Genomic DNA, 24,123 nt, shown 5'->3' with positions numbered 1-24,123 from the left:
TTAAAAGGTATTTGAATTATTGCGTTGTGCATGCAAGTTCGATTTAGTTGCATATCGGTTTTAGTACGTAATTAGCGTTTGCGATCTTAAATACGAGTTGAAATAATGAAGCGTTTTGTGATGAAGTCGGTAGGCCTACATGTTTGAAGTAAACACGTTAGTGATTGTACAGTATTGTTTTTGATATCTGTAATTCGTTCTGCAGACGTTCGTAAACGTCGCCAGGTTGTGCTGCATTTGGTTCTTCCAATAGAGGCGAAGGTGGTTTTCGCGTGTTAGCATTTCCACGCAATGAAGAAAGACGAAAGCAGTGGGCAGTCGCAGTCAACAGGGCTGACATAAATCAAACAGGAGCCTTGTGGAAACCAATCAAGTACTCTTATCTATGCGAAGTAAGTCGTTTTTTCTTTTTACTACATATAAAACAACTTGCAATATACATAGTTAAATTTGAAAACAGACCTGTATATTGGCTGTGTGAAAATTATTATAACACATTATACTTATAAACAAAGGCATTTAACGATTGATTTCGCCATATTGTCTTGTGCTTTTGATTCGGTGAGTGTGTACTCCACTACTGGCCATTCAAAAGTCCCGCCCGCAGTTTGGCAGAAAAATGGCCGCCGTATCGTCCGGTTGGCCACTCTCTCCCTATACAGGCTCTCTATACAGACTGTGAGGCGCTAGCTACGAGAGCTACAAAGTTCGTTGCCCACCGAACTTGGACAATGAAGTTGAGTGATCAGTTAACCTGTTATGAAACCTCAACTGCTGTGACATCACTTCGTTTATTTATTTATTTATGCACTTATTTTACCTGGAAAGATTATGGCCTTCAGACCCTCTCTTACACCTAACCACGCATACTCAATTTGAACGAATTTCAGTTTGTACAGAACATTATGGACATACCACGTGTTATACAGTATTAATGTTAAAGAAAAAAATAGAGATTATAACAGTAGTACAAGGATAATTACAACAATCAAAAAAATAATTATAACAATCAATAATAATAATGATAATAGTAATGACCATGTATATGAAAGTAAACATTTTTTTTATGCATGTCAGTCCTATTGCTAGTTGGGAATATTTTCGTTATGTTCTTGCAGTTTGTGAGTTATTCACATCGAGCGGATACATAACGCGATAGAATGGGGTGAAAGAGATATAGAAGAGGTAGCTAGGTTAGAGGAAGAGAAATAGAATGGTAAAATTCGAAGCTATGAAGGAGAGGAGAAAGAAAGAGATGAGAGGGGCACAACAATGGTGGCTATACCGTCCCTAATGCGTAAGTTTTGAGTTCCATCTTGAATGTTGAGTGGTTCTGGATAAGACGCAGATCACAGGGGAGCGCGTTCCATAGTCGTATGGCTGAGATGGAGGATGACACGGAGAAATATTTTTTGTTATGTAAAGGTACAGACAAGATGCTAGACGTATCCAATCTGGTATTGCGGTTGTGGAATGATGACAGGTGTTTAATGTGAGAAGATAAGTATTTGGGGCACTAGTGACGAAGAAATCGATGAAGTAAGCACATCGTGCGGAGATCGCGTGCCTTATGTGGGCATATCCAACCAATCTGGGAGTATGAAGGACTGATATGATCATAAAACCTTATATTGCACATGTATCTAAAGCAAGCATTCATCAATAGCTCGAGGCATCTCGAATTTTCACTGTTTGTGCCGTGTTGAACTACATCACAGTAGTAAATATTAGGCAAGGCTAGTGTTTGGACTAATTTTTGTTTAACATGGGTTGGAAATATTTTTCTAAATTTTTGAATTGCGTGTTGGGAGGAGAGCGATTTCCGGCAAGCTGTGACTGTTTGTTCTTCCCAGTTTAGGTGTTCATTCAAGATTATTCCAAGGTCTTTTACTGTTTTTGGTATGGTAGTTGGGTACCATTGAGGAGTATTTGAGGGACTGTTTCGCGAAAGTACCGGCTGATTAACTTCGGATGAGATATAAGAATTACCTGGGATTTCTTGGGGTTTAGCTTCAGACCTAGAATCTGTGCCCATCGAGAAACAGAGCAAAGATCTGCGTTCATACTCGCTACTGCGTCAGCAATGTTCTTGGGGCTTGCAGTTGGTACAGTTGGATGTCGTCGGCATGGCCAGTCGTTCATTGCCAGGTGTTGCTTCCTGGGCCGTTCCGGCTAGCAGCAACACATGGTGTGTTGGAGTCGGCGAAATTGTGCAGCCGTCTTCTTCTATTGGTTGTTACTTATCAGTAAAGTGCACCAGCGGTATTTTCTGCCTTGTGGCCGTTAACGCCCCAGTTACCTGCCATGGTCGTTAGTGAAGTTTTCCGGCAGTGTGTGTTTCCTCGCCTTGTTGATGCTGTCCGGCACGGCGTGTAGTTCGATAGCCTTTTAGTTGTTCATATTTCTTTCTTAGAGTGGTTATTGTGCCTTGGCTGTTTGTAGTCGCCAATTTTGAAGACGTAGTGATGCTGGTATCTTCGTACTCGGCTTATACTTCCCGTTGTCGTGCCGTTGATCGGGCGGAAAGGAATTGATTAGGTTGTTGGTCAGTTCTTCAGCCGGCCCTGGGTTGGGTTGCCATCAGATTATTTAACCTTACTCTTGGCTGCCTGTCTCGCCTCACCTTATGTTAGAGCTACCTCCTCAGGCCGACTCTCGGAACACTTCTGAACACTACTATGCTGTTGGTTTTGGATAGTGATTTCTATTTTAGTCTGAAGTACTGTGCGAGACCTGCAGCTGTCTATTAATTTAGTTTGTTTTAATTTTAAAATAAGGCCTTCAGCCGTCTTAAATTAAAATTTGAAGATCATGTGTTTAAAACTATTTTTTTTTTTTTAAATTTGCTCTATCTGAAATTCTTGCTATCCAGGCCCTTAGCCCTGAGTTGTTCAATGTCTCGTGTGTGGCCTTCAGCCGAGTATTTACGTGAAATATTTTTAAGTGAGGTCTTCAGCCGCATGTATTCTTTAAAGCAATTTTTTATAACTTGTGTTCAGGCCTTCAGCTATTCTTGTTTTTAGTGTGGTTTTGGGCCTTCAACCCAGGAGGTATCTCAAGTTTTCTTAACTAGGCCTTCAGCCATATTGTTTTATTTGATCCTTTTAAGGCAATGTGTAATTAAGTCGTTCTTAGGAAAATAAAAGTTTGTGTGTTTTGTGCAACTGACAGTAACTGATTACGGCCCCCTCTACAACCATAACCTGATCTGCCTTATCTTGCGAAGCCAGATATCACAGCTGTCACTTATTTTACTAAAGGTTGCCATGTTGTCCCGATCACCTGCCTAGCGTCCCTCCTCATGTAGTAAATTCAGTGATACGAACGTTTTACAGGTTTCGCAAAACTGTGCAGTAAAGATGTACACTATCTGACCAAAACCCAGCTGACACCCCCGCCCCCCTCCTCCCCACCCATGTGATGCAGATTTGATCACTAGAAATCACGAGAGCAGCCAGTCTAGCAGGAGGCGGGGAATATTGCGTTATCATCAGAGAAATTGTAACAGCAGAATGGGCCAGACAAGAGAGGTCAGCGACCCCAAACACGGACTAGTCATTGCATGTCACCCATGAGCCGTGGCAGCTGGCGCTAGGGTGCTCCACTTGCATCGCTGATATCGATATTCATCTGTCCTGCTATCTTTGACTGCTCTCCCCCGGCGGTTTTCCGGGTGAACGTGTGACGAGTGAGTCTCCGGGCGGCGTTCAAAGAGCCAACTTGTGTTGAAAACAAGCCCGCGTCCCTAATCGTGGTGCATGGGCCTCACCGTGCTCGCCGCCCTTGGCTTTAGCGTGCGCCGGATGTACGGTTCGGATCACTGGGCGCCTTGACGTGCAAAATTATGGCGGGTTCGTCGTCTCACGCTGAACAGATTCCCAGCTCGTAACTTGCAAGCTGCAAGTTACGTATGACTTTTATTCTGTGTTCAACTAAGAAGATTGTTGAAACTTATGGTTGAATGGGTAGCTGTCGGAGATGGTTCTGAGCTTGGTTCCACAATGGCTATTTTTAAGGAGACTTGTGTTCCACGTTCCGTTTCTGTTTATCCGTGGTGTGTTTTAAGTGGTTTTCATGCAAATTTTAACTTGTTTTACCGCATATTGCCAGCTTTGACTGGCTGCGGTTGTGTACGTGCCTGTCAGTCGTAGAATTGATGGTTTAATCATTTGTCACGGCAGCATTTGGTATGTCTATTTAATGCTGAAAGTTCCTTAAGGCAACTGGAAGGAATCTCTAAAGTTTCCCGCTAATTTACTGGGAGATGGGTAATGTCAGAGTATTGCTCCGTAAGAATTTGAGGGTGTGCTTATTATTTATTCCAGCGTGGCTGTGATTTGACCTCGTTTTCATTGCAATCTATTTGTGCTGCAGGCCATTTGTTAAGACTGCTTGTTCCCTGGCGTCGGTGCGGTTATGGATTGTCAGGACCACTCATTGTGGTGCCTATCGGATTACGTATAGATATAAACCGCCTGCTATGTGACCCTGTGCACAAGCCGTGGGCAGTGAACACTTGTATTGTTTGCCGGCTGTAGCTTTATTGCTTCCAAACACTGCTATGGGCCTTGACGATGTTCTCTAAAGTTAAGTGCAATTTGGGAATCATTGAGAGTCATTATGTCTGATGGTTAAGTGAGGCCACCCTGTTATAATATTAGCGTTGCTGTAAGTTATTTTACTGGTTGAGTTATTACTAGCCATTCTTATTTAACAACTATTTTAATCATTTGTGTATCTTTAATGAACAGGCAACTTGTTATTATTTCTGTGTACAAGTTTTGCGACCTTGGTTGGCCCACCTTGTATTTTTAGTATAAGCATGTTTCACTGTGGACCTTTGTGTGGGCAGTTCAGTTTTATTAAGCTTTAAGATCTCTTGTTGTTTATGAAGTTGTGGTATTGTGTGGCTGTGTAACTTTGGTTGGAAGTGTATAATGTTACTAGTCTTTTGAGATACGGTTAAACAAGAACGATTCTTTGTGATTGATTATTCACCGTACCTACTATCAATGATTTTGGTTGCGGACGCAAAATAATATGAATTTTACTCGTGTTTATGTAATTCAATTAAAGTGACGAATTGTATATTGCATCAGTAAGAGGGCAAATGTCCGAGTTGAAGTTTATAATAAAATTTGTTTTGAGTCAAATTAAAATTGTACAATAAACACAAGCTTCTCCATCTCCAGTTCAAATGGCTTTGAGCACTATGCGACTTAACTTCTGAGGTCATTAGAACTAACTAAACCTAACTAACCTAACGACATCAGACACATGCCCGAAACAGGATTCGAACCTGCGACCGTAGCGGTCGCTCGGTTCCAGACTGCAGCGCCTAGAACCGCACGGCCACTCCGGCCGGCCTCCATCACCAGTGATCCAGGGCTTCATGTCTCCTTTAAATTTTGATTTTCTAAGGAATTGAGTAGTACCAGGGTTCAACCCACATAACAGTTCTATCAGAGAAATTTCAACTCTTCTAAAGACGCCCAGGTCTACAGTTGGTGATGAGATGGTGAAGTGGAAACACGGAGGTACAACTACAGCCATACCAAGAGCCGGTCGAACTCATGTACTGGCAGACAGTAAGCGTCGAGGTTCGCGGAAGGTGGTTGTGAGAAGTTGCATGAAATCAGCGGAAGGAATCTGTCGTGACTTACAAAGAGCTACCAGCAGTTCATCTAGACAGTCACTGCGCGTAGGGAGTTAAGAAGAACGGGCTACAACGATGGAACAGTTTCTTATAAGCCACAAGTTTCTGCAATCAATGCGAACTGAGGCCTGCGGTGGTGTAAAGAGCGAGGCCACTGGGCAATAGGTCACTGGAAACGAGTGATTTGGTGTGATGAGTCACGCTGGAGCGTGGTGCACCGATGGAATGGTTTGTGTTTAGCGTGTAGTGCCAACAGTGAAGTACAGAGGACGTGTTGCTTTGGTCTGGTGGTGTTCTTCGTGATTAGGGTGTGATCTCCTTATCAGGCTTAAGAAAGTGCTACATGCGGAAAGATAAGAACGTATTTCAGAGCACTCTCTGTTGGATGCAGTTGAGGAACAATTTGGATTCGATGACTGTATGAGGATGACAATGGTCCCTGTTATAAAGCAGCATACGTGAGGCAATGGTTTCTGAACAACAACGTCCCTGAAGCGGTCTGGCTTGCCTAGACTCCAGTGCTGAACCGAAGGAACACATTTGATATATTTTTATTAAAAATGAAGTTCCTCCAGCTGCACTTAAGATTTTTTATTTACTTCGCTACTAGTTTCGACGTTGCGTCAGCACCATCTTCAGGCCCGTACACTTTGATGAAATCAGTTGTGTCTGGCTCAGCCTAGAAGTCAGCGGTGAGACCAACACGTGCTCCACATGGATGGCGGGCAGTAACTAGTGTGAACTAGAAGATGGCGTTGACGCAACGTCGAAACTAGTAGCGAAGTAAATAAAAAAAATTAATTTTTAATAAAAATTATACCAGATGTGTCCCACCTTCATCCAGATTAAATATGGATGTAAGAAGACATTTGATATGAGTCAGAACGTCGACTTCGCTACAGATCCCAGCTCCAATATGGTTACCTTCCCTGGTCTCGGCTCTTGACGAAGAAGCGGTGCCGTTACTCCACAGCCATTCAGGCACCTCACGGAAAGTCTCCGCAGCAGAGGTGAAGCCGTCATAAAGGCGAACCGCGGACATATCCCATACTAACGTCCATGAAGAGGCCGGCCGGAGTGGCCGTGCGGTTCTAGGCGCTACAGTCAGGAGCCGAGCGACCGCTCCGGTTGCAGGTTCGAATCCTGCCTCTGGCATGGATGTGTGTGATGAACTTAGGTGAGTTAGGTTTAATTAGTTCTAAGTTCTAGGCGACTGATGACCTCAGAAGTTTAAGTCGCATAGTGCTCAGGGCCAGCCTCCATCAAGAGAAGTGGATAGTCTTTCATTCTCATCCCGTCCAGTAAGTCTCCTCCGATCCAACGTTCTGAGCTACTTTTACGAACTCTACTACTTTTCCTAAACCTCTCCTGTTCTTTTCCTTCACCCCACTTCCTTCCCCTTCAACTCTTCTGCCAGAAGAATGTGCCACTAGTTCCGAAACCTTGCAAACTGTTATGGCGTAAAGTCAAGCGCCGGCACGCCATTCTGGAACGAGAGAGCAGAGGGGGACGGGAAGAAAACGTCAGCCAATTACACTCTTACTGACCCCTCTCCAGGACGACAACGTGACGGCAGCGATCTTATGCGAAGAGAACATAAGCGCCGCGCCCGACCAGCCACACCCCAGTAGTACTGCAGCTTCAAGACAATTCGTTTCGCTGGTACTATATAGCATTGTCTACTGAAGAAGCTTGTTTATTTCATAGGTTGCCATTTGCTTGCGACACTTCCGTGTTATTGTAAAAGTTAAGTTAAAATGGCTGTAAGCGCTATGGGACTTAACATCTGAGGTCATCAGTCCCCTAGACTTAGAACTCCTTAAACATGACTAACCTAAGGACATCACACACATACATGCCCGAGGCAGGATTCGAACCTGCGACCGCAGCAGCCGCACTGTTCCGGACTGACATGCCTAGAAGCGCTCGGCCACAGCGGCCGGCCAAAGTTAAGTATTGTCATTGTTGATTTGGTAATAAGACTCATTAATACGATTTGCTTGAATTGTTTGTCTAGCGATCCGAGGAATCAGGTTTCATAGACACTCCGTATTCGACGAGTAGGTAGGATTCTACATTTCTCGACGAATTATCAGAAGAACCCAGTGCCTGGTTGCCACGGATTTTCTTTTGTGTTTTGATGTTAAAAAAGTTTCAGACCCAACAAATATGAACACTGCTAAACATGGTACAGCAGCTCTTGACGACTCGAGCCACCAGTACAGAACAACAAGCAACACCTACAGCTCCAAATACATCACCTTTTCCCCAGTTTTATGAACAAGATGAGGAATGACTTGAGTGCTTGTAACAGTTTGAAGCCCACGTAATTGCTCACAACGTACCAGGTACTGTGAAACTACATTACTTTTTGTCAATGGTAGAAAGTACAGTGATTCACCTCTTCGCCAATTGTTTTCTGACGCAACTCCGAGTGAACTTTCCTGTGATCAGGTTGCAAATTCGCTAACTGTTATCACAATCAAGTGAATATGGTAGCAGGTAGGTACCAACTCTGTAATTGCAAGAAACGGTCAGAACAGATTTACCACGAGTGAACAACAGATTTGCAGGGTATGACGAGGAAATGCAAATTCAATTGTGCTTGTCCATTCAGATGTTATCTTGCGTGATGCGATCGTGTACAATGTAACTGATGTCAAATTAAGAGAACAGATTTTTAAACAGCCCGACCCATCATTTGAGAACATAGTGGAAATTCTACAACAGTACGATTCAGGTGCCCTGTCGGCTGATAAATTTGTGTAACTGCTCATTTGTCGGGTTGAGTCGTCTGTTGCTTATGACTGGCGTATTCGGCAGCGACAACCTGCGTGTGCCACGCTGCATAAACAGTTCTCTATACAGGCGAAGAGAATTAACGCATGTCCTCTGTGCTGTTCACGGCACAAACAACAAGACTGTCCATTCAGACAAGCACAGTGTTACGCTTGTGGCAAGAAAGGTCACGTACAATCCCTATGTTTGCAACGAAATAAACATAAGAATTCTGCCCACTCACAAAAATATAGGCACAACGCCTACGTAGTCAGTGCCGTGTATTCCAGGCCTGCTGCAGGCATTAGTAAACTTGGCAATCGAGCAGTTTATTCAGTGCTACACAAGTCCAATAGTTTTTCTGTTCATTTGTATATTAGTGGAAAACGTGTGAAATTTCAGTTGGACACGAGTGCCTCTGTTACATTGCTTAATCGTAACACATATGAACTACTAGGTTCCCCGCGCCTGTCTAAAATTAACATGCACCTCGCAGCTTATAATGGACAAATTCCCGTTCTCGTAAAATGTACTTTGCCTGCCATGTATCACTCGCCTATGCGAAATGTGACTCACTATGCTACAATCACGCGATTGTGAGAACATATTTGATTTGTTTGGCCTTAAAATTCAGGACAATGTGTTGTCAGTGACTGCATTTAATGCCAAAGATAGTGTAGCTAGCTTGCTGAAAGAATTCCCAGAACTCTTTTCTGATGGTTTAGGCAAGGCTAACAGTTTTGTTGCACATTTTACTACGAAAGACAATGCTCAGCCGAAATTTGCCGGGCCCGAACTGTTCGCATTGCATTGCAGGACAAAGTCGCTGCTGAATTTAAGGAACTGGAAGATAGCGGAGCTTTTGCACCCATACAAGCTAGTCCATGGGCAAGTCCACTGGTTTTGCTCCCCAAACCATCATTTCGCATCAGTCTCTGTGTTGACTTTAAGTCTTCAGTCGACCCACAGATTGTGGTTGTTTCTTATCCATTGCCACATCCCGAGGACAGCTCGGCTACAGCAGCTGCCAGAGGGCGTCATCACGACACCGCGGGACGACCCCATGGACATGGAGCCTTCGCCTGCTCCGCCTCCGTTCGTCCTAGCGATCGAGCTGGACCTGCCCTCACTGCAGCAGCCGACGCCTTCTACATCTTCCAGAATGAGATTTTCACTCTGCAGCGGAGCGTGCGCTGATATGAAACTTTCTGGCACATTAAAACTGTGTGCCGGACCGAGACTCGAACTCCGTACCTTTCGCGGGCAAGTGCTCTACCAACTGAGCTACCCAAGCACGACTCACGACCCCTCCTCACAGCTTTAATTCCACCAGTACCTCGTCTCCCACTTCCAAACTTCACAGAAGCTCTCCTCCATACCTGCAGAACTAGCACTCCTGGAACAAAGGATATTGCGAAGTCATGGCTTAGCCACAGCCTGGGGGATGTTTCCAGAATGAGTTTTCACTCTGCAGCAGAGTGTGCGCTGATATGAAACCTGCTGGCAGGAGAGCTTCTGTAAAGTTTGGAAGGTAGGAGACGAGGTACTGGCGGAATTAAAGCTGTGAGAACGGGTCGTGAGTCGCGCTTGGGTAGCTCAGTTGGTAGAGAACTTGCCCGCGAAAGGCAAAGGTCCCGAGTTTGAGTATCGCTCCGGCACACAGTTTTAATCTGCCTGAAGTTTCCTTCTACATCTTGTTATGAGCCTCAGGAGCTGGATGTGTAACTTTCTGGTCGTTTACCGGGGGACTTTTACTGCAGAGCGAAGGCCAGATGGCGGGGTACAACTATAGGTCTGTCGTCCCCTGCAGCCACAGCTTCCAATCAATCGCAGCATCTGCGCTCCTGCCTCCCCCGCCATTGTCGTACTCTCTATACGACGACGGTCCGTCGCGTTGAGGCCCCCCCTCAACGCGACGGACCGTCATCGTATAGAGAGTACGACAACGGCGGGGGAGGCAGGAGCGCAGATGCTGCGATGGACTGGAAGCTGTGGGGGGGGGGGGGGGGGGAGGAATGTTACAGCATAAAGTTAAGCGCAGACACGCCAGTCGGGAACGAGAGAACAGAGATGGCTGTGAAGAAGACGTCAGCCAATTACACGCTGACTGACCCCTCTCCAAGACGACAACGCGACACCAGCGGCCTCTATGCGAAGAGAACAAAAGCGCCGCATCCGACACGCCACGCCCCAGTACTACAGCAGCTTCAAGACTAGTCGTTTCGCTAGTACTACGTAGTACTGTCTATACTGAAGAAGCTTGTTTATTTCATAGGTCGTCCTTTCTTGCAACACTTCTGTGTTATTGTCAGTGGCCGTGCGGTTCTAGGCGCTCCAGTCCGGAGCCGCGCTGCTGCTACGGTCGCAGGTTCGAATCCTGCCTCGGGCATGGGTGTGTGTGATGTCCTTAGGTTAGTTAGGTTTAAGTAATTCTAAGTTCTAGGGGACTCTTGACCACAGCAGTTGAGTGCCATAGTGCTCAGAGCCATTTCAACCATTTTTTTTGTTATTGTCAGAGTTTTGTCATTGTTCATTTCGTAATAAAACTCATTGACACGATTTCTTTCAATTGTTTGTCTAGCGATCCGAGAAAGCGGGTTTCCTAGATACACATATTCGGCGGCTAGGCAGGATTCAACACATACGTAACACCTTTTTGTGTGTGTTTTCTCCTGCTGCCGCTTGGTATTTAGGTTTTTTATACATCCAGTTTTCGTTATAATGCCTGGATACTTCGGATCAGATAATATATGTCTGCTATGCTTTTGTGTCTTTAACCATATTGTGTTTTGGACAATTTAATTTAAGAGCTCCACTGATAACTAGTATGTACTTGACGGCAAGGGACCTTCTTCTCATTTGACGTAAAGGTGTAGTGATTATCTGGTATACGTAATGGTTCATGTTAATTATTTTGATATTTACCATTGATGAAACATACTCTTCATCACCAGATGGCGTATTTCAGCAGGATAATCGAAAACCTCGCAATGCAAACCACAAACGATTTGAGAAATGTATAGTTGTTTGACTGGCGTGCTGGATGCCCTTATTTGTGACCCACAGAAAGTGTCCTCTGTTGGATGGAGAGAAGTATACTTTCGTACCAGCCTCAAGCAAACTATCTTCATACAGTTTGCTTCTATGCCACGACGAACACAAGAATTTGTTAGTGCTCATGGGACTCACAACATATGATAACATTTATGCAGGTCATCAGTTCGGAATGAAGTGAAAGTTTAATCATTTAATGAGCATTACGAGATGGACATCTCCGTTGCGTTTGATAACTATCAACTGGTGTAACATTGTCCATTTACGTGACTGCAGTAGCGCCAATAGCAACATCTAACTAGTCTTGAGACTGATGCCTACTACACTGAAGAGCCAAAGAAACTGGTACACCTGCCTAATATCGCGTAGGGCCCCCGCGAGCACCCAGAGGTGCCACAACACGGCGTGGCATGGACCAGACTAATGTTTGAAGTAGTGCTGGAGGGAACTGTCACCATGAATCCTGCAGGGCTATGCATAAATCCGTAAGAGTACGTTGCAAGGCATCCCAGATATGATCAATAATGTTCATGTCTGCGGAGTTTGGTGCACACGCTGCATACCAGCTCTGCTACCATGGAGTGTCCATGGATTCATGAGGTTGCCTCCATACCCGTCCACGTCCATCCGCTCGATACAATTTTAAACGAGACTCGTCCGACGAAGGGACATGTTTCCAGTGATCAACAGTCCAATGTCGGTGTTGACGGGCCTAGGTGAGGCATAAAGTTTTGTGTCGCTCAGTTATCGAGGGTAGCCGGCCGCTGTGGCCGAGCAGTTCTAGGGGCTTCCGCCTTTTTCTCAAATCACTGACTGAATTGCAGGCCGCTATCGTCTTAATGTGGCAATGGCCTTGCCCCAATGGTTACACCGGTTCCCGTGAGATCACCGAAGTTAAGCGCTGTCGGGCGTGGTCGGCACTTGGATGGGTGTCCATCCAGTCCACCATGCGCTGTTGTCATTTTTCGGGGTGCACTCAGCCTCGTGTTGCCAATTGAGGAGCTACTCGACCGAATAGTAGCGGCTTCGGTGAAGAATACCATCATAACGACCGGGAGAGCGGTGTGCTGGCCCCACGCCCCTCCTATCCGGATCCTCCACTGAGGATGACACGGCGGTCGGATGGTCCTTGTAGGCCACTCGTGGCCGGAAGACGGAGTACTTTTATTTTAAATCTAGGGGACTGATGACCTCAGATGTTAAGTCCCAGAGTGCTCAGAGCCATTTTTTTAATCAAGGGTACACGATTGGGCCTTCGGTTCCAAAAGACCATATCGATGATATTTCGTTGAATGGTTCACACGCTGACACTTGTTGATCGCCCAGCACTGAAATCTGCCGCAATGTGCGGAACCGTTGCACTACTGTCACGTTGAACGATTCTCTTCAATCGTCGTCGGTCCCGTTCTTGCAGGATCTTTTTCCGGCCGTAGTGATATTGGTGATTTGAAGCTTTACTGGATTCCTGATATTCGCGGTACTCTCGTGAAATGGTCGTGCGGGGGAATCCCTTACTTCATCACTACCTCGGAGATGCGTTGTCTCATCGCTCGTTCAACCTTTTCAAACTCACTTAAATGTTGATAACGTGCCATGGTTCAAATGGCACTGAGCACTTTGGGACTTAACATCGGAGGTCACCAGTCACCTAGAATTTAGAACTAATTAAACCTAACTAACCTAAGGACATCACACACATCCATGCCCGAGGCAGGATTCGAACCTGCGACCGTAGCGGTCGCGCGGTTCCAGACTTGAAGCGCCTCGAACCACTCGTCCACAACGGCCGGCTTAACTTGCCATTGTAGCAGCAGTAACCGATCTAACAACTGCGGCAGACACTTGTTGTTTTATATAGGCGTTGCCGACCGCAGCGCCGTATTCTGCCTGTTTACATACCTCTGTATTTGAATGCGCATGCCTATACCAGTTTCTTTGGCGCTTCAGTGTACTGCTGTATGAAGGAGTGGAGGCTGACCTGGAAGGTGACGTTGGTGAGCGCGGCGTCGGCTGCCTCGTGGCGGTGTTCGCGCCGGCCCCCGCCGGCGGCGCGCTGCACGTCGGAGTGGAAGGAGCGCAGGAAGGCGTCGGCGGCGCGCCGCCCGGCCACGAACTCGCAGTCGCGCAGCTCGCCCTCGGCGCCGTAGATGAGCTGCAGGAAGCCCGAGCCGTCAGTCACCTGCCGCAGCGTCACGCCCGACCTGCAACCACGCCCGCCTCAGCTCGCCGCTGCCACACAGCACGCTTCCGACGTGATTTACTAAAATATTTTCACGTTGTAGACTGGACTACACTTTTTGAAATATTGAAGATTGGAGGGATAAAACACAGAGAGCTAAATGTTACACTACTGGCCATGAAAATTGCTACACCACGAAGATGACGTGCTACACACGCGAAATTTAACCGACAGGAAGAAGATGCTGTGATATGCAAATGATTAGCTTCTCAGAGCATTCACACAAGGTTGGCGCCGGTGGCGACACCTACAACGTGCTGACATGAGGGAAGTTTCCAACCGATTTCTCACGCACAAACAGCAGTTGACCGGCGTTGTCTGGTGAAACGTTGTTGTGATGCCTTTGTAAGGAGAAATACGTACCATCACCATTCCGACTTTGCTAAAGGTCGGATTGTAGCCTATCGTGATTGCTGTTTATCCTATAGCGACATTGCTGCTCGCGTTGGTCGATATCCAATGACTGTTAGCAGAATATGGAATCGGTGGGTTCAGGAGGGTAATACGGAACGCCGTGCTGGATCCCAACGGCTTCGTATCACTAGCAGTCGTGATGACAGGCATCTTATATGCATGGCTGTAACGGATCGTGCAGTCACGTCTCGATCCCTCAGTCAACAGATGGGGACGTTTGCAAGATAACAACCATCTGCACGAACTGTTCGACGACGTTTGCAGCAGCATGGACTATCAGCTCGGAGACCATGGCTGCGGTTACCCTTGACGCTGCATCACAGACAGGAGCGCCTGCGATGGTGTACTCAACGACGAACCTGGCTGCACGAATGGCAAAACGTCATTTTTTTCGGATGAATCCAGGTTCTGTTTACAGCATCATGATGGTCGCATCCGTGTTTGGCGACATCGCGGTGAAAGCACATTGGAAGCGCGTATTTGTCATCGCCATACTGGCGTATCACCCAGCGTGATGGTATGGGGTGCCATTGGTTACACGTCTCGGTCACCTCTTGTTCGCATTGACGGCACTTTGAACAGTGGACGTTACATTTCAAATGTGTTACTACCCGTGGCTCCACGCTTCATTGGATCCCTGCGAAACACTGTATTTCAGCAGGATAATACACGACCGCATATTGCAGGTCCTGTACGGGCCTTTGTGGATACACAAAATGTTCGACTGCTGCCCTGGCCAGCACATTCTCCAGATCTCTCACCAACTAAAAACATCTGGTCAATGGTAGCCGAGCAACTGGCTCGTCACAATACGCCAGTCACTACTCTTGATGAACTGTGGTATCGTGTTGAAACTGCATGGGCAGCTGTATCTGTACACGCCATTCAAGCTCTGTTTGACTCAATGCCCAGGCGTATCAAGGCCGTTATTACGGCAAAAAAAAAAAAAAAAAAAGAATGGTTCAAATGGCTCTGAGCACTATGGGACTCAACTGCTGTGGTCATCAGTCCCCTAGAACTTAGAACTACTTAAACCTAACTAACCTAAGGACATCACACACACCCATTGCCGAGGCAGGATTCGAACCTGCGACCGTAGGAGCAGCGCGGCTCCGGACTGGAGCGCCTAGAACCGCACGACCACCGCGGCCGGCTATTACGGCCAGAGGTGGTTGTTCTGGGTACTGATTTCTCAGAATCTATGCACCCACATTTTGTGAAAATGTAATCACATGTCAGTTGTAGTATAATATATTTGTCCAATGAATACCCGTTTATCATCTGCATTTCTTCTTGGTGTAGCAATTTGAATGGCCAGTAGTGTATCTGTAGCTTGTGCAGAAAACGGAGGGAGACAAGATGCAGCCTTTACTCGATGTTACTGAATCTTGAGTATAGTGAAAGAAATCAAGGAGAATAATAATTCGGGATGAAGGAATGCAAACTTTGAGGCTTTTCCGATGACAAGGCACATCTCAATTTAAATTATGAAAAGTGCACCAGTTACTTATTCTTTTATGCTTAGCATAACGCGTTTCGAGAATTTATTCTTATTTTCAAGTGTGTTTGTTCTTTTGTGCTGTTTGAGACTTTCTCGATATGGTAACTGCTTCATTGTTTCACGGGCGTCGCGTCGGATAACATTCTGGAAGCTGCACAATATTTCAACGAGACACCTGTTCATCATCTTCAGGTGCTTACTGACTTGTTACTGTAGTGGCTCGCCAATATATACGATGATTCATTAGAAAAGCGCAGGCGCTAAGGATTGAGGCTATAACGTCATCGAAGACGCCGTGCTCAATTATTCGTCTTCGATGACGTTATAGCCTGAATCATTAGCGTCTGCGCATTTCTATCGAGTTAGCGTGTGTATTGGCGAGCCATTGTAGCAACACGTCAGTAAGCGTTTGATGATGACGAGCAGCTTCCACAACGTTATCCGACGCGACGCCCGTGAACCAATGAAGCATTCGTGCTTTTGTTAACTGAATATTATACATAATATCACACATGTGCAAATCATCACCTTAACTGTTTTTATACGAACTGGTAAAAATATTTTTTATAATTTACATCCTTAGGTATAGACACTACCCTCCATAAGTTTGGAAACACCTAGTAATTATAGACAATGGAAAGGAAATACAGTATAAAACGCATTTTGTTGTTTTCCAAATGTTTATTAAGCTCAAATACTACACAGGAAGATGCAGTAATTAAATTTTCGATTCCTCAAAATAGCCACCCTTTGCTCTCATCACTGCCTTCACACTGTCGGCATGCGCTGCGTCAGTTTTGCAAAGGTTTCAGTTGGAGTTAACCTCCATTCCTCCTGCAGGATCTCCCACACTTGTGACCCACTCATGATTTCCCGTTTTCGGATCCTCCTGTCTAATTCATCCCATAGAGGCTCGATTGGATTAAAATCAGGGGATTTGGTCGGCCACTTCATGTTTTTCAATGTTTTACTGAGCTCTGGAGACTTCACATACTTCTGACACAAGCGAGACGTATGTTTCGGGTCGTTGTCTTGCTGCAAGACAAACCCTTTCTCAATCAGATGCAAACCAGATTCTTAGCATTTCGCTGGAGAATGGCATGATAAACCTTTTGGTTGAGTTGTCCATCTATTTTCACCAAATCTCCGACTTTTTCCCTCCGAAGGATCCCCATACCATCACAGAACCCCCTCCATGCTTTATAGTTGGAATTACGCACTGAGGATTCAAGCGATCATGGGGTAAATAGCGTTTACTTCCAAATATTTCGAACGTGCAATCATCGGTGAATAAGACTCTTTCCCAATCCCCCGCTGTCCAATGTTGGTGTGTCTTAACCCACTGAAGCCTTTTCTTCCTGTTAACAGGGCGCGACAGTGGTTTCCCTGTTGCTACATAACCTCGGAGATCGTTGTCTGCGTCGTCTCACTGTTGACTCACTCACCGGCGTGTCCCTCGTTGTGTCTAGTTCAGCAGTCAATTCACGGATAGTTTTTAATTTGTTACTTTTATTGGTCACTACCCAATACTTTTCCTGACGTTCTGATATTTTCCTGGGTGCTCCTGAGCGAGGACGATCTGCATAGGAGCCTGTTCCTCGATGCCAGTGTATGGTTTTGACAACTCCGCTGATGGAAATCATGTTTCTTTGCTATTTGTCAGACACTATTGCCTTCTTGGTGCAAAGTGATTATCACTACCCGTGATTCTTAAGGAATCTGCCACTTTGGGGCCATTTTCAATTACCTTCGCCGCGTAGTATACCTTTACGCAAACGCAACTACAAGTGAACAGAAATGTAAACATCGTACCTGTACATAGCCATGCGGTCTACTCGCGCCACCTAGCGTGTTTAGTAGATATGATTAGACAGGTAACATCGGCTCACATAAAACGGAGGAATACTAGTATGTTCCAATATGTATGTATATGTACAATAATTAAGTGTGCAATACTGTACGTGTCATTATTAACCGTTATTTGAGCTTGCTATTCCGTATTCTAACCAATAACTCAACATAGATAACTTCCATCTTACTCCGTTGTAATACACAGCATGGTGTTTCCAAACTTATAGAGGGCAGTGTACGTAATGTAATCCAGTAACATTGTAACAATTCTGCAAATTCTGTAGGCTGAAGAGCGGCGTACTAATCTGCTGCCAGCTCGCCCCCTTCGGGGGGGAATCGAAACTCAATAAATTCAAATGGCTCTGAGCACTATGGGAGTTAACATCTGAGGTCATCAGTCCCCTAGAACTTAGAACTAATTAAACCTAACTAACCTAAGGACATCACACACATCTATGCCCGAGGCAGGATTCGAACCTGCGACTGGAGCGGTCGCGCGTTTCCTGACTGAAGCGCCTAGAACCGCTCGGCCACAAACTCAATAAAGGAAAGAGAAAATAACAACTCTTAAAGTGTACAGGCTCTTCGTGAAGCCATGGTATCGTAATATCCTTGTACCATATTTTGTAAACAAACAGTGAAAGTGATGACCTGCAAGTGCGTGAAATTCTATATAATGGAGGAGGCACAGTACCTGTAAGTAGTCAAACAAAAAATACCATTTCTAACACTATCGCTTAAAAACACCCAAAGATTCACTTTGTCCGACTTTCCGATCGCAGTCGAACTTCAAAATGACACAAGAGAGACAGAAAATCACACATCCAAACATCACTAAACATATTCATGTAAGCATATGCACAAATGCACTTGAAAATGAGAATAAATTCTCGACACGCGTTGTGGTAAGCAACAAAGAATAAGTACCTGGTTCATTTTTCATTATTTAAATCATGAATGACACAACTGCAGGCTATCTAATATGATGAACGAAATTGAGACAACTCTCTCAAGGACGCAAAATGAGTTTTAAGATCAGTTGAACGGAATGGACAGTATCTTGGAAAGATATAAAAATGAAAATAAACAAAAGTAAAACAACGGTAATGGAAAGTAGTCGAATTTAAACTGCTGAGAGAATTAATAATTGACGGTGGCCGAGGTGGGGAAGACATAAAATGCAGACTGAGAATAGCAGAAAAAGGGTTTTGGGAAAAACAGGAGATTATTAACGTGCAATATAAGTTTAAGTGATTGAATGCATTATCCAAATCTATTTGTCTAGACTGTATCATTCTACGGAAGTAGGTTGTAGACGACAAAGAGTTTAGATGAGAACAGAATGGACGCTTTTGAAATTTTGTGCTGTAGATGAATACTTAAGCTTTAGACAGGTTATTGAGGATACGTTAAATGGAACTGGTTGGTGACAAAATAAGCTAACGGGACAACTTGAGTAAAAGAAGGCAGTGTCAATAACACACATCTCGAGGCGTTAAGGAAACTTCAGGTTGTTAATGGAGGACACTGTGTGTGTGAGGGGGGAGGAGGAGGGGGCATAATAATTGCGGAGGGAAACCAAGAATTGACTACAGAAAGCTGCTTCAAATTGATGTAGCTTGCAATAATTATGCAGAGAGTTGAAGAGACTTTCACAGCATAGACTAGCGTGCAGAGCTGCATCAAACCAGTCTTCGGACTGAAGACCATAACATACGAACACCTGTTGCTGACTTATGGTTTTATGTGTACGAGGGGCGGTCGGAAAGTTCCTATCCCGAAATAGTTACCGCAATGTCTCGCACAAACAACACATCCCACTTTTATGGTGACCCTTTTTGCGTATACAAGTCAAATTTCGCGGCTCCAGCTGCGTTAATTTTTCCGCTAGAGTGCGTTGTATTCCGTAGTGTAAGCAAAATGGCGAATACCGATAGAATCAAGAACCGTTCTGTGACTGAATATCTTCATTTGAACGGAATGAGGCCCAAGGAAATGGCGGAGGACATGCGGAACACACTTAAGGACTGTGCTCCGTCGTATGCAACAATGAAAAATTGGGTGTCTGACTTCAAAAGTGGAAGAACAAGTGTGGAAGATGCGCCAAGGAGCGGAAGGCATGTCACCGTTGCCACTGATGAAACAGTGACTTCAATTTACGATGCGATTTTGCGGGTTCGTCGAACAACGCTGCAGCACATTGGATATTTTGAGAATGGGGGAAGTTTCATCTCGGTGGGTCCCGAAAGACTTGAATGCAGATCTAAGACGGTAGTATGTTCAGTATTGTGAAGAAATCGTCCGCTAATTTGAAGCTGATGAAGACGGCTTTCTTGCAAGGTGTGTGACAATGGGTGAAACGTGGGTTCACCACTTCGATCCTGAGACAAAACAACAGATACAACAATGGAAACATCCTTCATCCCCTACCGCAAGAACGATTTCCGGTGCAAAAATCAGCCGTAAGGTGATGGCATCGGTCTTCTGGGATGCAGAAGAGGTAATTATGGTGGGTTACTTGCAAAAGGGAGTAGCTATCAATGCATCATATTATTGCACCCTCCTGCGACGCTTGAGAGAAGAGATAAAGAAGAAAATGCGCAGAAAATATTGCTGAATGATACCATTCCAGGACGTTGGGTCGGCAGAGAGTAGCAGAAGGCGAACTCCATCGACGGTCGCGTCCCAGGTCTCCAGATCTCACACTTTGTGACTTTTATCTGTGCAGTTACGTAAAAGACCGCGTTTTTATACCTCATGTGCCTGACACTCTTGAAAGTCTGCGATATCACATTGTTGAAGCTTTCCAGGAACGTTGTAATTGCGTTTCTATCTTCTATTGTTAGCAAGCAATGAATGTTTGAAATCTCTTCCTTCTTTTTAGCTGTGGTTCTCACAGGTATCTGTGACATCTTTATTTTCCTTGTAGCAACATTACATTCTCTTCTGGCCACTCGATCGCTCACTCAACTCACGTTTTCGAGAGAAGCCATATAGCAAATTTTTTAAATTGATAAAGCAACTTTGCAACTACACTACTGGCCATTAAAATTGCTACACCACGAAGATGACGTGCTACACACGCGAAATTTAACCGACAGGAAGAAGATGCTGTGATATGCAAATGATTAGCTTTTCAGAGCATTCACACAAGGCTGACGCCGGTGGCGACACCTACAACGTGCTGACATGAGGAAAGTTTCCAACCGATTTCTCATACACAAAGAGCAGTTGACCGGCGTTGCCTGGTGAATCCTTGTTGTGATGCCTCGTGTAAGGAGGAGAAATGCGTACCATCACGTTTCCGACTTTGATAAAGGTCGGATTGTAGTCTATCGCGATTGCGTTTTATCGTATTGCAACATTGCTGCTCGCGTTGGTCGAGATCCAATGACTGTTAGCAGAATATGGAATCGGTAGGTTCAGGAGGGTAATACGGAACGCCGTGCTGAATCCCAACGGCCTCGTATCAGGCATCTTACTCGCATGGCTGTAACGGATCGTGCAGCCGCGTCTCGATCCCTGAGTCAACAAATGGGGACGTCTGCAAGACAACAACCATCTGCACGAACAGTTCGACGACGTTTGCAGCAGCATGCACTATCAGCTCGGAGACCACGGCTGCGGTTACTCTTGATGGTCGCAACAGTGTTTGGCGACATCGCGGTGAACGCACATTGAAAGCGTGTATTTGTCATCGCCATACTGGAATATCACCCAGAGTGATGATATGGGGTGTCATTGGTTACACGGCTCGGTCACCTCTTGTTCGCACTGACGGCACTTAGAACAGTGGACGTTACATTTCAGATGTGTTACGACCCGTGGCTCTACCCTTCATTCAATCCCTGCGAAACCTTACATTTGAGCAGGATAATGCACGACCGCATGTTACAGGTGCTGTACGGGCCTTTGTGGATACAGAAAATGGTCGACTGCTGCCCTGGCCAGCACATTCTCCAGATCTTTCACCAACTGAAAACGTCTGGTCAATGGTAGCTGAGCAACTGGCTCGTCACAATACGCCAGTCTTGATGAACTGTGGTATCGCGTTGAAGTTGCATGGGCAGCTGTACCTGTACACGCCATCCAAGCTCTGTTTGACTCAATGCCCAGGCGTATCAAGGCCGTTTTTACGGCCAGAGATGGTTATTCTGGGTAATGATTTCTCAGGATGTATGCACCCAAATTGCGTGAAAATGTAATCACATGTCAGTTCCAGTATAATATATTTGTCCAATGGATACCCGTTTATCATCTGCATTTCTTCTTGGTGTATCAATTTTAATGTCCAGTAGTGTAACGTCATTTCTCTATATAATCACTGCCAATCACTGTGCGTTTGGTCCATCTCTTGCCAAACTTACTAACTGCGTTATAGAGGAGGGAGACACTGCGCACAGCCACTCTTGCTCCTCCTCTGCACTCTCGTCCAACGAATACTTGAATTCTAGCAGGCGCACCTTCATCGGAACAAAACGGTGCAAATCAGATGGTACGGAAGGTACTCTAACAGCTGAAAACCTATATTTTATATGCAGTGAACTGTTACCCGGCTGTAAACGGACTGGCATTATCCTGACCTTTAGGTGTGTAATGATCTTACATATCCCAAAACTCTGCCATCATCAACTTACAGAGGGTTGGCTCTTCAAGTCTTTTACTGCAGGTGGAGATGGATGTTTCAACACCATGCTCTGTCACTTGCTCTGTGATTCGTACTGATGGATCCACTTCCCAATGAGCGTTACTGTGAGACTGGGAAAGTCCTCTCCTTCCTCTTCAACGTGTTTTCGACATTTATAAAGTTTCCAGTTTGTCTTTCTCAGTTGACGTAGTACCCAATGAGCCAAACTTTGTGTTAGTTTAGTGATAAATGGACCATTGCAAACGTGGAAACATGGGTAATTTTCAACTAATTTATATCATTATCAGTTTGATACGACGATCAGCACGAATCTTTTGTTCAGCAGTTCCAATGTTTCTGACCGTTATTGAAATGGATGGCGTAAGCTCCAACGCTTTTCATAGCAGACAGATAAACGTCAACACTTAAAGTGATTTATCCGGTCGTAAATTTTTCGTTCACCAAGACAGCTATCAGCATCCTGCATCTACAAGCTGCTAACAGTCTCCTCAAATTTAGTTCCTCCGGCTTAACAAACCAATTACTCCGTCCATTTCTTCATTAGTGCATACAGTTATAACAAAAAACTGTGAAATCTCCACGAATAGTGCCACTGACTGACGGACAAAAAACTCAATGGGACTGAAGCACGACATCACATAGTCAGTGCTGTCAAGCTATTGTTGTGGTATTCAGTCCAGAGACTGGTTTGATGCAGCTCTCCATGCTACTCTATCCTGTGCAAGTTTCTTCATCTCATCTTCTGAATCTGTTTAATGTATTCATCTCTTGGTCTGCCTCTACGATTTTTACCCTCCACGCTGCCCTCCAATACTAAATTGGTGATCCCTTGATGCCTCAGAACACGTCCTACCAACCAATCCGTTCTTCTAGTCAAGTTGTGCCACAAATTGCTCTTCTCCTCAATTCTGTTCAATACCTCCTCATTAGTTTCGTGATCTACCCATCTAATCTTCAGCATTCTTCTGTAGCACCACATTTCGAAAGCTTCTATTCTCTTCTTGACTAAACTATTTATCGTCCATGTTTCACTTCCATACATGGCCACACTCCATATAAATACTTTGAGAAAAGATTTCCTGACGCTTAAATCTATTCTCGATGTTAACAGATTTCTCTTCTTCAGAAACGCTTTCCTTGCCGTTGCCACTCTACATTTTATATCCTCTCTACTTCGACCATCATCAGTTATTTTGCTCCCCAAATAGCAAAACTCCTCTACTGCTTTAAGCGTCTCATTTCCTAATCCAATCCCCTCAGCATCACCCGATTTAATTTGACTACATTCCATTATCCTCGCTTCGCTTTTGTTGATGTTCATATTATATTCTCCTTTCAAGACACTGTCCATTCCGTTCAACTGCTCTTCCAAGTCCTTTGCTGTCTCTGACAGAATTACAATGTCATTGGCGAACCTCAAAGTTTTTATTTCTTTTCCATGGATTTTAATTCCTACTCCGAATTTTTCTTTTGTTTCTTTTACTGCTTGCTCAATATACAGATTGAATAAATCGTGGATAGGCTACAACCCTGTCTCACTCCCTTCGCAACCACTGCTTCCCTTTCATGCCCCTCGACTCTTATAACTGCCATCTGCATTCTGTACAAATTGTAGATAGCCTTTCGCTCCCTGTATTTGACCCCTGTTACCTTCAGAATTTGAAAGAGAGTATTCCAGTCAACATTGTCAAAAGCCTTCTCTAAGTCTACAAATGCTAGAAACGTAGGTTTGCCTTTCCTTAATCTATCTTCTAAGATAAGTCGAAGGGTCACAATTGCCTCACGTGTTTCAACATTTATACGGAATCCAGACTGATCTTCCCCGAGGTCGGCTTCTACCAGTTTTTCCATTCGTCTGTAATGAATTCGTGTTAGTATTTTGCAGCCGTGACTTATTAAACTGATAGTTCGGTAATTTTCACACGTGTCAACTACTTTTTTAGGCATTGGAATTATTATATTCTTCTTGAAGTCTGAGGATA

The 24,123-nt window shown here is 44.9% G+C and overlaps 1 protein-coding gene across 1 annotated transcript in view; it reads right to left on the bottom strand.

Moving 5' to 3' along the window:
* The window catches only part of LOC124615845, a 456,052-nt gene that overhangs the window by 239,373 nt on the left and 192,556 nt on the right, over positions 1 to 24,123 (bottom strand). Inside the window, exon 2 of the mRNA XM_047144039.1 lies at positions 13,467 to 13,689. Coding sequence (XP_046999995.1) covers positions 13,467 to 13,689 — 223 coding nt within the window. The remainder of the gene's footprint in view (positions 1 to 13,466; positions 13,690 to 24,123) is intronic.

This window comes from Schistocerca americana, chromosome 1 (genome assembly GCF_021461395.2).
Source record: "Schistocerca americana isolate TAMUIC-IGC-003095 chromosome 1, iqSchAmer2.1, whole genome shotgun sequence".
NCBI classification, from domain to species: domain Eukaryota; kingdom Metazoa; phylum Arthropoda; class Insecta; order Orthoptera; family Acrididae; genus Schistocerca; species Schistocerca americana.
This window is presented reverse-complemented; position numbering and strand designations above follow the sequence as displayed.